Raw genomic sequence first — 13,889 nt, 5'->3', positions numbered from 1 at the left:
AATATACGTAGAAACACTTTGCTTTAGAAGCACGGTTGCAGAGTGACTGTAGTAAAGACACAAGGGTGTAACCTGATGAAAATCAGGCCCCAAATAGACATAACCATGACACGTTACATAATGTGACACTAAATCACATGATGCTTATTGCGTATCATTTGCATGTCGCACAATATGATGCATGAGCACTGAGCAGCTCATTCCAATTTAAAAATCCCCTATGCAAATTCCTCTCACACGCAAAAAAATGATTACTGCTGCTTGTTCAAACTACCCGTTTAAAGTAAGCTGAAACAATTCTTGTAAATTCGTTGGCCAATTTATCTCTTACGTTTAGTCCACTTGAGTTTATTAACCATTAAGTTAATTTAAGCATTTTGTGTTGGGACATCATGAAGGAATTGTGTTACTTGGCTAGGGGAAATGTAGTTTCTCTGCATGGTTTGAAGAGGGAAATATTGATGATAAAAGTAATCTTAGGTGTTTAAAGTTAATAGAAAGACTTGTTAGAGGTTAATCTTCACTTTAGTTTGAAGATTTAGAAAATGCCATGTAATCTTTTGAATTGAGACATGCAGAAGCACCCATGCTTTTGGTGTTTGCAGCTTAATTATAACAAAAATGCAGTTTGTTGCTTTGCTCAGTGAGCAATAACTGTCCTAAAATGAGTTCTAAGATCGGTTTCAATCAACTGTATATGTAACTCTTTCAGTTCATTTAGGATAACTTCAAGAGACTTCAAAATGTAGTACACATAATAGATATGCATGATAATATCAGACCTTTGAGTGGAAGTTAAATAAAAATAGAAATGTATTTAAACTTTGATAAAATCATGTTGGACCAACTCAGTTGAATTCAACTGTGTAAACAGAATTTTTTAGTTGGTGCTAAACAAAATTATTGAATGGAAATCCTGCCCTCATTTAAATTAAGTTCATCCAATGAGTTTTTATAGTACAGGCAGTCTTGCTTCAGAGGGAAAGTAGTATAATAGAAGAAACAATATAACAAAAACTGTCATTGGAAGATGTTGTTTTTTTTAAACTAGTTTTACAAAACTGTCAAAATCCAGACTGTGTCAGTGGTTAAATAGAGACTTGTGTATCATAGATCTGTTTGTGTACCTGATGTGACCAACACGGCCTAAAATAGAAGTGTGCTTACAGTGAATTATTCATCAGAGCAGAGATGCCAGCATCTCACTCCAACGAACCCGAGATTCAGTCTCACATTCACATGAGCTTCCTGTATCGAGACGCCCACCTTCCTCAACACAGACACATCATATGAAAGCACTCCACACATGCTTTATTGAGAGTTTGGGTTAGCAGAGTCTCCTTGTACTGTAGCTAGTAGTTTCGCATGCTTTGTCAAATGTTAGGCATGATGTTATCCAGTTTGCCTTTGATCTTCAACATTTTCTTTGCATCTTCCTCTCAGGTGCCTTATTAAATGGCTGGAGGTGAGGAAGGTTTGCCCGCTGTGCAACATGCCAGTCTTACAGCTGGCGCAGCAGCAGAGCATGTCTGAACCCATTGCCCCAACACAGCAACATCTGCCCGGGGTGGAGAACCTGGTCTAGAACCTTCTACAAATGTGACTGCCACTACTTTCACACTCCCTCCTGTACAGGTACATGCTCGTATCCAAGGACAGACTGCAGGATTGGCCCACGGTGACCTGTGACCTGCAAATGCTCAAGTCCTGCCTTGGTGGCTTTATAAAAGGATTATAAAGGATCTCCAAATTACAATAATAGATGATTTACTCAATCGGTCTTATTTGGATTTAGCTTTTTTCCCCTGTGGGATCATGAAGAAGAGTTTAAGTAACCGTTCCACGCCAAAGCACTTTTGTTGAGGATACCAGTGAGAGGCAAAACAGGACTTAAAAACAGCATTAAACACATTAAGATAATCTACAGTTTTTTAACAAACTTTTTTTTAAACAAGCACTTTACACAAAACTCAAACCTAATTGCTTGTGATAGTAGCAAGATCTTGTTTTATATTTTATAATTTGAAACTTTTTTTTTATAAAGGTGATGTACGCAGAGCCACAGAGCAAAGTACCATTGGTTTTACTTTGATTAGAGAGGGTTACGTTTATACTGTATATTAAAGGGACAGCAGCTCTCCAATGTGTATATGTTTGTTTGTTTGTTTGACTGTTTGTGCATCGATGGCCAAAACAAATGTGAATGCAGAGTTTGTCTTATTAGGGTCACGATCTGACCCAGCAGTATTTAATCTGTGTTCTGTGGATGTCTTTATATTGAAAATGCTTTTTAAACTGAGGGCTGTGTTAAATACACATTCACACACACACACAAACACACGTCGACTGCTTTGAGTTCAAGGCTGTATTTGATAAGAATCTGAAACTAACCAAAAAAGGAAAAGAAAGAGAAAACGCATATGATCTGATACACAAACTTTTCTAGATAGAATTTATATTTTCCCAATCACTATACAGTTGAAGTCAGAATAATTAACCAAGCCCCCTACCCATTGATTTTTTTTTTCTTTTTTGAATATTTAACAAAAGATGTTTAATAGAGCAAGGACATTTTCACAGTATGTCTGGCAATATTTTTTCTTCTAGAGAAATACTTATTTGTTCCATTTAACCTACAATAAAAGCAGTTTTTAATTTTTTAAAAAACATTTTAAAAGGTCCAAATTATTAGCCCCTTTAAGCTATATATTTTTTGATAGTCTATAGAACAAACCATCGTTATACAATAACATACAATAATAACCTAATTAATCTTACCTGACTAGTTTTTCTAATTAACCTAGTTAAGCCTTTTAATATCACTTTAATCTGTATAGAAAGGTCTCAAAAATATAGTCAAATATTATTTACTGTCATCATGACAAAGATGAAACAAATCAGTTATTAGAGATGAGTTATTTAAACTATTACGTTTGATGAGAGAATGAGAATGAGAGAAAGTTTTTTCAACACAATTAAACAGAAATTGGGTAACAAACAGGGGGGCTAATAATTCAGTGGGACTAACAGTTATGACTTCAACTGTATATAACAAAATCGCAATAATTCAAAATATTTCCCAGACTAAATAAAACATCTGTTATAAAAGTAACACCTTTAATTTAGCAATGAACTTGCAGACCTCCCGCAAGATCATTCATGTCAGCTGATACTTTAGGAAACTGCTGCCATAAGATCGCTTCTGTCTTCACTAACTGATCATAGTTAGAGGATTAGTCAGTTTCTGGCTTCAGTTTCCCAATCCAGAGCGAATGTTTTCATTCTGCAGATGTTATATAGAGTTAATGGAAAAGTTACAAATTGACCAAGAGGGGTTTTACCCAAATTTAAACTCCAACTAAATATCCCAAAGTATTGTTTTGACTTTCATGATTACCTTTTATGCAAATTGGTCAGGTTTTTAATTCCCATTGTACAATATTTGCTTAATTATCACATATCTCCAATGAAGCCTTGGTTCTACGCAAAGCAGCTAATTTGTGTCTGTGTGCTTGTGTGTGTGTGTTCACACAAGCTCTCATTTTGTGCTGCATAGCTTTCTCAAAATATACTTGGCATAAAGAGCCCAGATCTGTCTTCAATAAATATTAATAAATTAAATGTCAGTCTAGTAAAGAAAAATCAAAAATAACATAAAAAAAGTAAACCTGCTGCCCTAAAGTTCAGTAAATGTGAAGTGAACATAATTCCAAGTTACAACAGGTTTACTCACTTTAAATAAAGTCAACTTATTGCTTTTAAGACAACAGTAATGCTTTTTAAAAGTTACTCATTGCTTTTGACAGTGAACAGCCCCAGATTACAGTACACAGTCTAGTTATCATTCCAGCATATCTGTAAATCAGTCCAGCACTTTGCAACTCAGAATCCTCAGCCATAAAGATCATTGACCAGCAGGTGGATGTAGTCAGCAGTCTGTAACAGAATAGACACTCTGGCACTTTCCTGCTCTATAGTACAACTATTTTCCGCCCTTTTCATCCCACCAACCAGATAAGGTCATCCTGGGTCTCTGTGCCCACCATTTTAAGCCAACCTATTAGTGAAACATGCATAATGTTGTGCATACAGCTGGCCTCAACACTATAAATGATGCCAAATGGGAAAACTTAATTTCCATTATCTGATACAAGCTTGATACATATCAGTATTAGGTTTGATCAAAAGTGCTGGTCATGAAGTAAATGGAGTACTGCTAATTCATTGCCAAGAAAACTGCCCACCGTGTTCTGCAATGTATTTTTTGTGTGTGCTTGAAAGGCAGATTGTGAATTAAAGTTAAGCTTATTTAAATATTTTTTTTTATATATTTAATAATTGTTTGCATTTGCAGAGTGTGTGCGGAAACTCTTTTGACTCTAATATCACTAATCATTTTTTTCAGTGTGCTTTGGTACTTTGTCTTAACAAAGTGTAAAACACTGAGGGTTTCCTTTAGAAATCCCTTTATTGTGGACAAATAACATTGAGTCCTAAATTAGGATCTCTTCATCTCTTTGGCTTTAGTAACACAGCAGGTCTTAAAGAGTCACTCTGATCACGAATGTATGCATATAGAGAGCTGTGGTTCAACTGTGTCATTATAATGTGAAAGTAGTTGATTGTGTCTAAAATGTACAAGTTACATCACTGCACTTTTCATATTCTTCTGTTTAGGTGGTATTAGTGCCTCTCTGTTGAGGTGGAACGGAAACGGCGCAAAAATGTTATTTATTGTGTGCTAAAGTTTAAAACCCATAACATTTCAATAGTACTTTCTAACTGCTCTAATTTAGTGTTTAGGCAAAGCAAGGCTTTGTGATTGTTGCTAAAAGCAATTTCAAAATCGGTTTGGAAACATATCTAGAAAGTCAAGCTAGCATGTTCATACAAGTGGTAGTCCTCAAGAAAATTGGGAATGTTAATGTTAGGCCACATTTTTAGCATATTTAAACTAATGTTTTCTACTGATCATTACTGAGAGTGCCATATCTGGTTTACCCGTTTTAATTTGAAAATGCAACATTAGGTGTTTGCTTACTACTTAACAACTCTTGTTTGTTCCTAATGGGCTTTTTAAACCAATAAGACATTGTGAAAAAAGACTGTTAGGAACAGCCCGGCAGTATTTCTGTTGTTTAGTAGTACTTTGTAGAATGTGCTTATAAAGGCACATGACGCAATTCAAATATTATGTTTTAATAAACAATTGCCTATCTATTAACTATCTCAGTGTCAAATCTGTGACATGGTTTTTCAAGGTTTCCATGATGTTCCTCCTTCACCATGCCACTCTTTTTGTCTGAGGTGATCTAATATTTGTCCCGCCCCTCACCGTTGTGACCTCACAGATGTAAACATCATAGCCCCGCCCCTTCCCAACACAGTCTTGTTTTAACACTGCTAATGTTTGTGAATCTCACAGACATGTTTGTAAAAGTAAGAATTCTGCAGCAGAATATTTTCTGTACAGTATTTGTAAACTATATTTTTGTATATTTAATCAACATTTTGAAGAAAAGTTAAAAAATGCAAAGACGCTTTTTTTTTTTTTTTGCTAATTTTGTGTTATATTCATTAAAATATGTTGCATGTGACTGACTTGAATTGTAAATAAAGTTGCCAAGTTTTTGCAATAAAGAAATTGTGTTGTCTTTTTTTATGACTGAAAACATTGTGATCAGTTCAGCATTAGAACCAGGCATCAGTAGCATTATAATACATACATAAGAGGCTGGTCGAGGTAAGCTGGTCCACTTTTTCTTGTTTTGTCAACAAAGGTTAACCAGGTTAAATATTTATAATATTGAAATCCAAATCTCACAATCACTATTTTGAAAAATAGATGTTCTTAATCTAATAATATATCCTTTATCAATACAGCTAATTAAGCCGAATGACTTTCATGAGACACTTTGACCTGCTTTTATGTCAGATTAATTTTCACTGTCATGAAGAAAAATCACTTATGCTTTTCTGCAATGATCTTTAGTCACAGATCACAACTTTTCACATCCATAAACAATTGTGACCTTACAAAAGCTAGGTGTCTTTTTGCATCCGTGCCATTTACTTTATGATTTTTGCAAACAGAAATAGATTTTATTTTTTATTTTTATTAGAACCAAATCGGTCTCATTTGTATTAAGACTCTTTTCTCTCATTTTGAGGGATGCGTTTGATAGTTTAATTAAACGATGGGAAAAATCCCTGAAGGTTAGCCAACTAAATGTGAATAAATTCATTGGTTTAATATGTGCCTGTTTTTAGGTCATGGTTTAGTATATTCTTTGAACAGTAGACAAAAGTTAAACTATAAAATAAAAGTTACAGTTTTTTTTTTTTTTTTTTTTAATGGACAGTGGTTGAATACATACAATTAATTATCGATTTAAAAAGTATTGCATCTGTAAATAAATCTAATGCTAATTAAAAATCTTAATGGCATAAAATCTTAGCGAATGCCATAAACTTTGAATACCAGTTACTTGCACATTACTTTATTATAAAAAGCTAGATTTCTCAGCAGAACCCCAACTACGTTATATTATTAGACACGCATAACTATTAGATAATAATATAATAAAAATAATCAACAGTGAAAAAACAACTTAAGAATCTTGTTTTTATTACAATTTTAAAACGAACACATCCTGGACATCAATCCATCAATATGTAGGTCAATATAGAGCAAATATTTAGATAAAGCTCAAGAGTTCATTGACTTTTCTTAAACTGACAATCTGAAGGACATTGAATGATAAAGCTAAATGTAATGCTATGGGTAGAAGACTGGTTGAGCAATTACATGAGCTATTACTGTTTTTCTTTTATAATTAGTTGTAAAATGAATGAGGTGCCAAACAATCTGCAACATCAAAAACACTTGAAAAAAGTCTCTGTTTCTTATTGAAAGTAACAAAACAACAAAAATATTGGAGGGGTTTTGTGTTATCTGGTCATTTACGACACATTCAAGAATTATTTTAAAAGAAAATATCCAAAACAAACACATGTCTCCCCTTATTGCTCAAATTTGCATCATGCAAATTGCTAATAAGAGCTAGCACCAGACAGCTCTAATGAGGACACTCAAAACTTCCCTAATACTTACTATAGCTAAAAATTACAACAAAATATTGTTTCTGTGAAACATGACAAAAGGAATGTTAAGTTACTTACATGTTGACAAAGAGCAACATTGGCTTTCATTTCCAGGTCTTCCCAAGATTCTCTCCTGGCTTATCCTTAACTTGAGTAGTTGTTTCTTGGACATTATAAAAATTAATTTTCCAGTGATATTCATTTGAGCTTTTTCTTCTTTGGTAGTGTCTCCATCTTTTACACCAGGGGTGCCCAAATCAGTCCTGGTGGGCCGGTGTCGGGCAAATTTTAGTTCCGACTTGCCTGAACACACTTATTCTGAATCGTTGTGCCCAGTAAAAGCTTGATTAGCTTTGGTTGGAACCAAATTCTGAAGGACACCAGCTCATTGGGACAGAGTTTGGGCACCCCATGTGTTATAATCTTTATTTCACAGGTGTCACACGCAGTCCTGAATGGCCGCGGCCCTGCACAGTTTAGCTTCAACCGTAATTAAAAACACCTGAAACCTACAGGGTCGTGGTTACGGATATTGTGGCTGAAGCTGTCAAACTGTTAATGGCCGCCACCCCGAACGCTGAAGTAAAGAGTAGTTGTTTGAAGAATAAAAACAAACAAAACAAACAAACTAACTAACAAAAAACTTTTTATACAGTAGATTAACTTGCACATATTATTCATCCACATTCTTTAAAGATGTATATGCATTCATTTATTTTTTGTTATTTATATATATATATATATATATATATATATATATATATATATATATATATATATATATGTATACATATATATATATATATATATATATATATATATATATATATATATATATATATATATATATATATATATATATATATATATATATATATTGTTAGTTAGTTAGTTACATTTTATTATAGAAATATTACATTATAACCAGCGTGGAAACAAAACCCAGCAATCACAATAAACTAATTTAAATAGCTTAATTAAAATGTTTAATTACACACACACACACACACACACTATAATTCTCTATATAGTTATTTTGTAGCCTATACATTTAAGAAGGCAGTTAGAAAATATTTAAAATAGATTAACTATTAACCACCCCAAGTTTTCTTTCACATTTTATTTAGAAAATGTAAATATCTAACTAAACGAGGTCATGTTCTGTCCAAAGGGCCACTTGGTGTGTTTACTTCCAGCCTACTGACCCACTAACACCAGTTTGGCCTGCTAGCACGTGTTTCTCAAACACAACTTTCCCTCTGCTGATAAGCCGTCAGGAGAGAAAGAACTTCTCTTTACCGCATACAATAATAAAGACACAGCTGTTTCTTTGTGGAAATTTACCCCTGAAACCTGATGTATTTGTATCCCAACTTTCTACTAAACGCACTCCTGGGGTGAATAATAAAACACAATAAACACAATGTAAGGATAATAAACATGAACCATTAAATAAATCAATACACAAACTGAAGAAGACCGCAGGTCACGTTGATTGTCTGCTCGCATTTACTGTGCTCTACTGGCCTCTGGTGGACACACTATGGAATCAATTGTTCTAAAACCAAACGTCAATGTCAAATGGAGATTACTACTGTTTAATTTACATAATAATCATTGTGCACTGTTCAAATTTACTATCCTTTTGTAATGTTATGAAAATCTCCACCGAATTAAACTGCGGTAAAAATGCATAGATAAATAGTTTTTTCATAAATCTGTTAATCTACCTGTTCACATCATAACTACTAAATGTTCTATAACATTACAGGATTTTAACTCTTTTATTTCTAAGTTCCTAAATAATGTCACTGATTTGGTGAAAAAAAAAAACAATCATGTATTTTTAATGCAAAAAGTAGATTTTTTCTCTTTTATCACAGTCATTTTTTTGTGATGAAATTTTTATTGAACAGTTGAAAATAAACTCGCACACATAGTTATAGACAAAAATACCAACCAACTGCATTTTCTATTATTATTCCACCCCACCCACCCCAGGCGAAAATAGTATTAAACAAAAAAGAAAATCAGAGCAGAAAACAAAAAGAGAAAATAAATAAAATAAAATAAAAAAACTACATAAATAAATAAATCATCCTCTGCATTTAACCTTTTACAAGAATACTTTTAACAAAGGCAGATACATTGGTTAAATAAACAAATAGGTTAAATAAAATACAAAGAAAATTCACTATAGCATATATTTTATCTTAGTTATTGCACATATCCATGAAGTAATAGTTTTTGTAGAAGCGCTCTTTTATCACAGTCTTGAACATTTTAACAACTATAACAACATTGGCTTTGAAGTATTGACTTTCATTTTTCCTCCCTAATTTAATGTTGGTTGCCCCATAGACTTCCGTTATACCTACATTTGATGGTGCATGAATACACAGTCTTTGTCTTTATTTACTCCATGTAGTTCTGAGAGCTGAGATGCATATTTTTATTTTCTCAGACACATCAAGGTAAGAGGGCAAAGGTCACTCTCACACTCTCACACACTCCTATTTACTCTATGTAAAATCCAGAAACAAACCTTTTTTTGCATAGGCCTATCTGAAGGGTTAACGGTGCCAACTGATGATCAACAGTAAAAATTACAATTTTTACCTCTTCCCAACAGGGAAAACCACCAACAATCAAAAATGCATGATTATATGGTGTCATGGTTTTGCAGTCAAAAAAAATGTGGTCATAATGGAAGTCAATGGGGCAAAAACATCCCCTAACAGTAAATTAGGGAGAAAAAATGAAAATCAATCAACAATGTTGTTTCACATGTTCAAGATTGTGATTAAATTCGGCAACATCATTTATGAATTTGGCAATTAAAGAGTGTACAAGTAATTTAGTAGTTTTAAACAGGACTGAGGTTGACTAACATATTTATGCAAAAAATGCTTGAAGTCAGAATTATTAAACACCCTAAATTATTAGCCCCCGTTTATTGTTTCCTCAATTGCTGTTTAATGGAGAGATGTTTTCAACACATTTCTAAACATAATAGTTATAATAACTAATTTCTAATAACTGATTTATTTTATCTTTGCCATGATGACAGTAAATAATATATATATTATCTTTTTTCACATATTTTTTTTCAAAATATGTGTCAAAATAAGATTTTTCACCAAACATCTTTCTGCTAGCTGAAAAAGTTGTGGCCAAATTAAGACTCAAAATCTCCTCAGAGTGGATGAAATCATCCCCAACAGCACGTAAGGGTTAATAACGTAATGATTGGCAAATTGTTTATGACAATTTGGGCTTTAAAAATAATCTTCTGTTCATAATTTGCTGTTTTTGGTCAGCCTACCTGTATGTTGATACTGCATGAAGGACGCACTTCACTTCTTGTCTTTTTTTCTTTTCAGATAAAACATTACCCAAATCAGGTCCTATTTTATATACTGGATTTATCACTTGACTAACAACTGCCTGTCGTCAATAAGAGTGGGGTCACATTAGTCCTTGTCACTGGCATAATCTAAATGAATGCATGCAATACAAAGTTAATTGTTTTTTTTACAATGTATGTAATATATGTTATTAGAAGTTATGCAATATGTCTGTAGCTAAATGGATTTAATTTAAAATGATGAACAGTCAGTGGTGTGAAATAACAAACTACAATTTCTCAAATTAATGTAAATGAGTAGTTTTTCTCAGAAATTGTGATTTACTAAGTAGTTTTAAAGATGTGTACATTTACTTTCTCTTGAGTACATTTTTAGTGCAGTATCGGTACTTTTACTCCACTACTTTCCTTCAAGCTGCAGTCACTACTTTATTTTTTCTTGTCTATGGGGATTAAAAAATTCAGTCCTGTGATTCCTGTCCAATCAAATCGCACATAGAAGATAAATTGTATCAAAATGAACTACTTCAAGACATGAGTGATTTATTAAATTGTCTAAGAAGATGTGCAAAATCTTTCCACACAGTGACCCAGAGACTGTTTAGATGCATTTTATTGATGAGAAGATGATGGATGTTTACTGTATGATGACCGAAATTACCTTAAACAACCAGCAGGCACAAGACGTCAACATGAAATCGAATTGACATTGAATACCAACGCTGTGGGGACGTTACATTTTGTATGGATATTAAAATCAAGTTGATGTTAGGCCGATGTCAATGTCCAACATCCAACCAAAAATCAGCGTCTAATAATGTTAAAGCTTGCCGTTGTGTGGACGTTATCATTATGACCTCTAGATGTTGAATTTTGGTTACCATACCTGACGAATAAATGCCAGTATTTATCGGCAATATGACATTGGTTTAAGATGTTGGCTACACGTTGGATTTTGCTAACTTTCTAACACAACCTAAAATCAACCAAAAATCAACGTCTAATGATGTTACAGTTTGACGTTAACATCTATGACATCTATCAGACGCTGGATTTTGGTAGCCTTACCTGACAAATAAATGTCAGTATTTGGCATCAATATGATGTTGGTTTAAGATGTTGGCTCGACGTTGGACTTTGGTCACTTTCTAACACAATCTAAAATAAACCTAATATCAACTTTACATCGTTATTCGACATCAAAATAACATTGTCCATAGACGCTGACTAGACAGTGAATTTTGGTTTCCTGACGTCACGACCTAAATCTAACCTAATATTAACGTTTGATGACATTGTGTGCCTGCTGGGCAATAACTTTTGCACTACAGAATGTTACGTTTATACACATTCACAAATTACATGTAAATACATCAGCTTTTTACAGTGTAATAATCACTACTCTTGAGTACTTTTGAAAGGGCTACTTTTTACTCATACTTTGAGTAATATTTACAACACATACTTTTACTCTACTTGCACTACATTTTAGGCAAGTAATGGTACTTTTACCTGAGTATGATTTTCCTGTACTCTTTGCACCTCTGTAAACAATGCAATATTCTTTTTCATGTTTCACAAACAAATTAATTTCTTAATTTTTGCTGAAAATGGCTACATAAACTAAAATAAATAACAATAGACATAAAAAAATATTTATAATTTTTATAAATAATAAAAGTTATTAAAATGTATTATAATTTTATTATAATGCCTGGCACAAAATGAGACATTGCAAATAATATGAGACATATTTTGAAAATTAAAAAATTAAAATAATAGAACCATAGAATGATTTTTTACACAATTTGTCAATAAAACATTTTCATTCTCGTAACTTTAATGTGCATATTTAATCAAAACTGAAACATGCGCAATTAAGACCTCTCCACACAACGTGTACATGTATCAGATTTTTATTATAACTTATAGAATATGCCTGGAACAAAATGGCATGAGATTTGGAATGTAAACAATTCCATCACACTTTTTGCTTTTTCGCAAACTGGGATAACTGGTCAAACAGACAATAAGAAATGCTACTGAGCAGGCCACAACAACACAACGCATGAACAAAATGAGCTGCAGTCAGTTGTTCCGACAGGCAAGAAAAGAGCTTAAACATGAACATCGTCCAATAAATATTAAACCAACTACCTTTGGGTGATGGATCGTCTTTTTTGTGCAACGGCAGAGAATGTGCAGGGCATTTGTTAAATAAGGTCAATGTGATCTGTTGGTATAAAAAAAGCAACAATTTAATTCCTGTTGCAAGATGTTTGAGGTAATGCATGAAAGCAGTTCAGACAGGAGGAAATAAAATACAATCATTCAAATAAGAGAGGTACTGATGAGAATATCATGGCACAAAGCTGAATACTTGAGAAGCAGTACATCAAAACTGCACAATCAAGGATGCCTGAATGCCATATTAATGAGCAGAGCAACTAAATATAAATGAAAGGCATTTAGATGTTCACACTGTTTTGAGTTTGAATATGGCTGTTTAAATAGTGAATCCTGTTTCTGTCTTTTACCATGTCATTTCCACGCAAGAGCGGATAATACTCCAGCGATAATTAACCTGCTTTTGGATTTGTCTTTAATAATAGGTCATTGATCTGATGGTTACAATAACAGCTACACATGAATTGTCACAACATCTGGCACCTAACAATATAGCTAACACCACTATAACTGATTGTTTCAAGAAGTTCTGTTCAGTGGTACAAAAACAATTTTAAGCGTACATAGAAGTTATAATTTTCTTTCTGAGTGCTTCAGGCCTTCTCCTAAAGTGGCTTTCTGTGATTTTATCCCCCTATTGTTCTTTTGATTTTAAAATCTGTCCGGTTTTGGGTTAATCACACAGTAAAATATCCCTTTCAATCCATTTTTTTAGAATAAAAGGTAATGCTTTATTTAAAGGGGGTGTTCATAAGACTGTCTTGATACCTTTATAACCACGACACGTCATGAATACAAAGTCCTGTCTTTGTTTACCATGAAAACTTGACATTTTCATGACACTTGTCATAAATCTGTAATAAACATGATGATGCCATGTCGGCGCCAGTGGTCTAGTGGTTAGTTCGTCAATACATGCACTTCGGGGCGTTCGATTAATCCCTCACGACCCTATGCCAATCCTTCCCCTCTCTCTGCTCCCCATGCTTACCTGTCAATGCTCTATACTTTCCTATCCATTAAAGGTGAGAAAAAAAACATGATGACGCCATTATAACTGTGCCGTGAATATGTTTCTAAACAAGCTTTAAATGGAACAAAATAAATTTGTCATTAAAAAAAATTCTGTAAAATTTACATCTATACTGTTGAATAATTTTATAGTAGCATCAAAAATATTTAGAAATATTGAGATTTAATTTAATAATTAAATTCTTTTTTTTTAAATCTC

The 13,889-nt window shown here is 33.2% G+C and overlaps 1 protein-coding gene and 1 long non-coding RNA gene across 8 annotated transcripts in view; one reads left to right on the top strand and one right to left on the bottom strand.

Moving 5' to 3' along the window:
* rnf24 (ring finger protein 24) overlaps nucleotides 1-5,658 on the top strand; it is a 70,082-nt gene extending 64,424 nt beyond the window's left edge. For 5 of the 6 annotated variants that reach the window (XM_073943587.1, XM_073943578.1, XM_073943579.1 and 2 more), the window contains one exon: nucleotides 1,444-5,658. In XM_073943587.1, coding sequence (XP_073799688.1) covers nucleotides 1,444-1,585 — 142 coding nt within the window. In that variant the 3' untranslated portion in view covers nucleotides 1,586-5,658. 6 annotated transcript variants of the gene reach the window in all.
* The window catches only part of LOC141386140 (uncharacterized), a 33,522-nt gene extending 25,991 nt beyond the window's left edge, over nucleotides 1-7,531 (bottom strand). For both annotated transcript variants that reach the window (XR_012407407.1, XR_012407408.1), the window contains exon 1: nucleotides 7,183-7,531. This is a non-coding gene — a long non-coding RNA (uncharacterized lncRNA). The remainder of the gene's footprint in view (nucleotides 1-7,182) is intronic.
* Between the last annotated feature and the right edge of the window lie 6,358 nt (nucleotides 7,532-13,889).

This window comes from Danio rerio, chromosome 1, assembly GCF_049306965.1.
Source record: "Danio rerio strain Tuebingen ecotype United States chromosome 1, GRCz12tu, whole genome shotgun sequence".
Taxonomy (NCBI): Eukaryota; Metazoa; Chordata; class Actinopteri; order Cypriniformes; family Danionidae; genus Danio; species Danio rerio.
The sequence above is the reverse complement of the archived record's forward strand: the minus strand, read 5'-3'. Positions and strand labels throughout refer to the sequence as shown.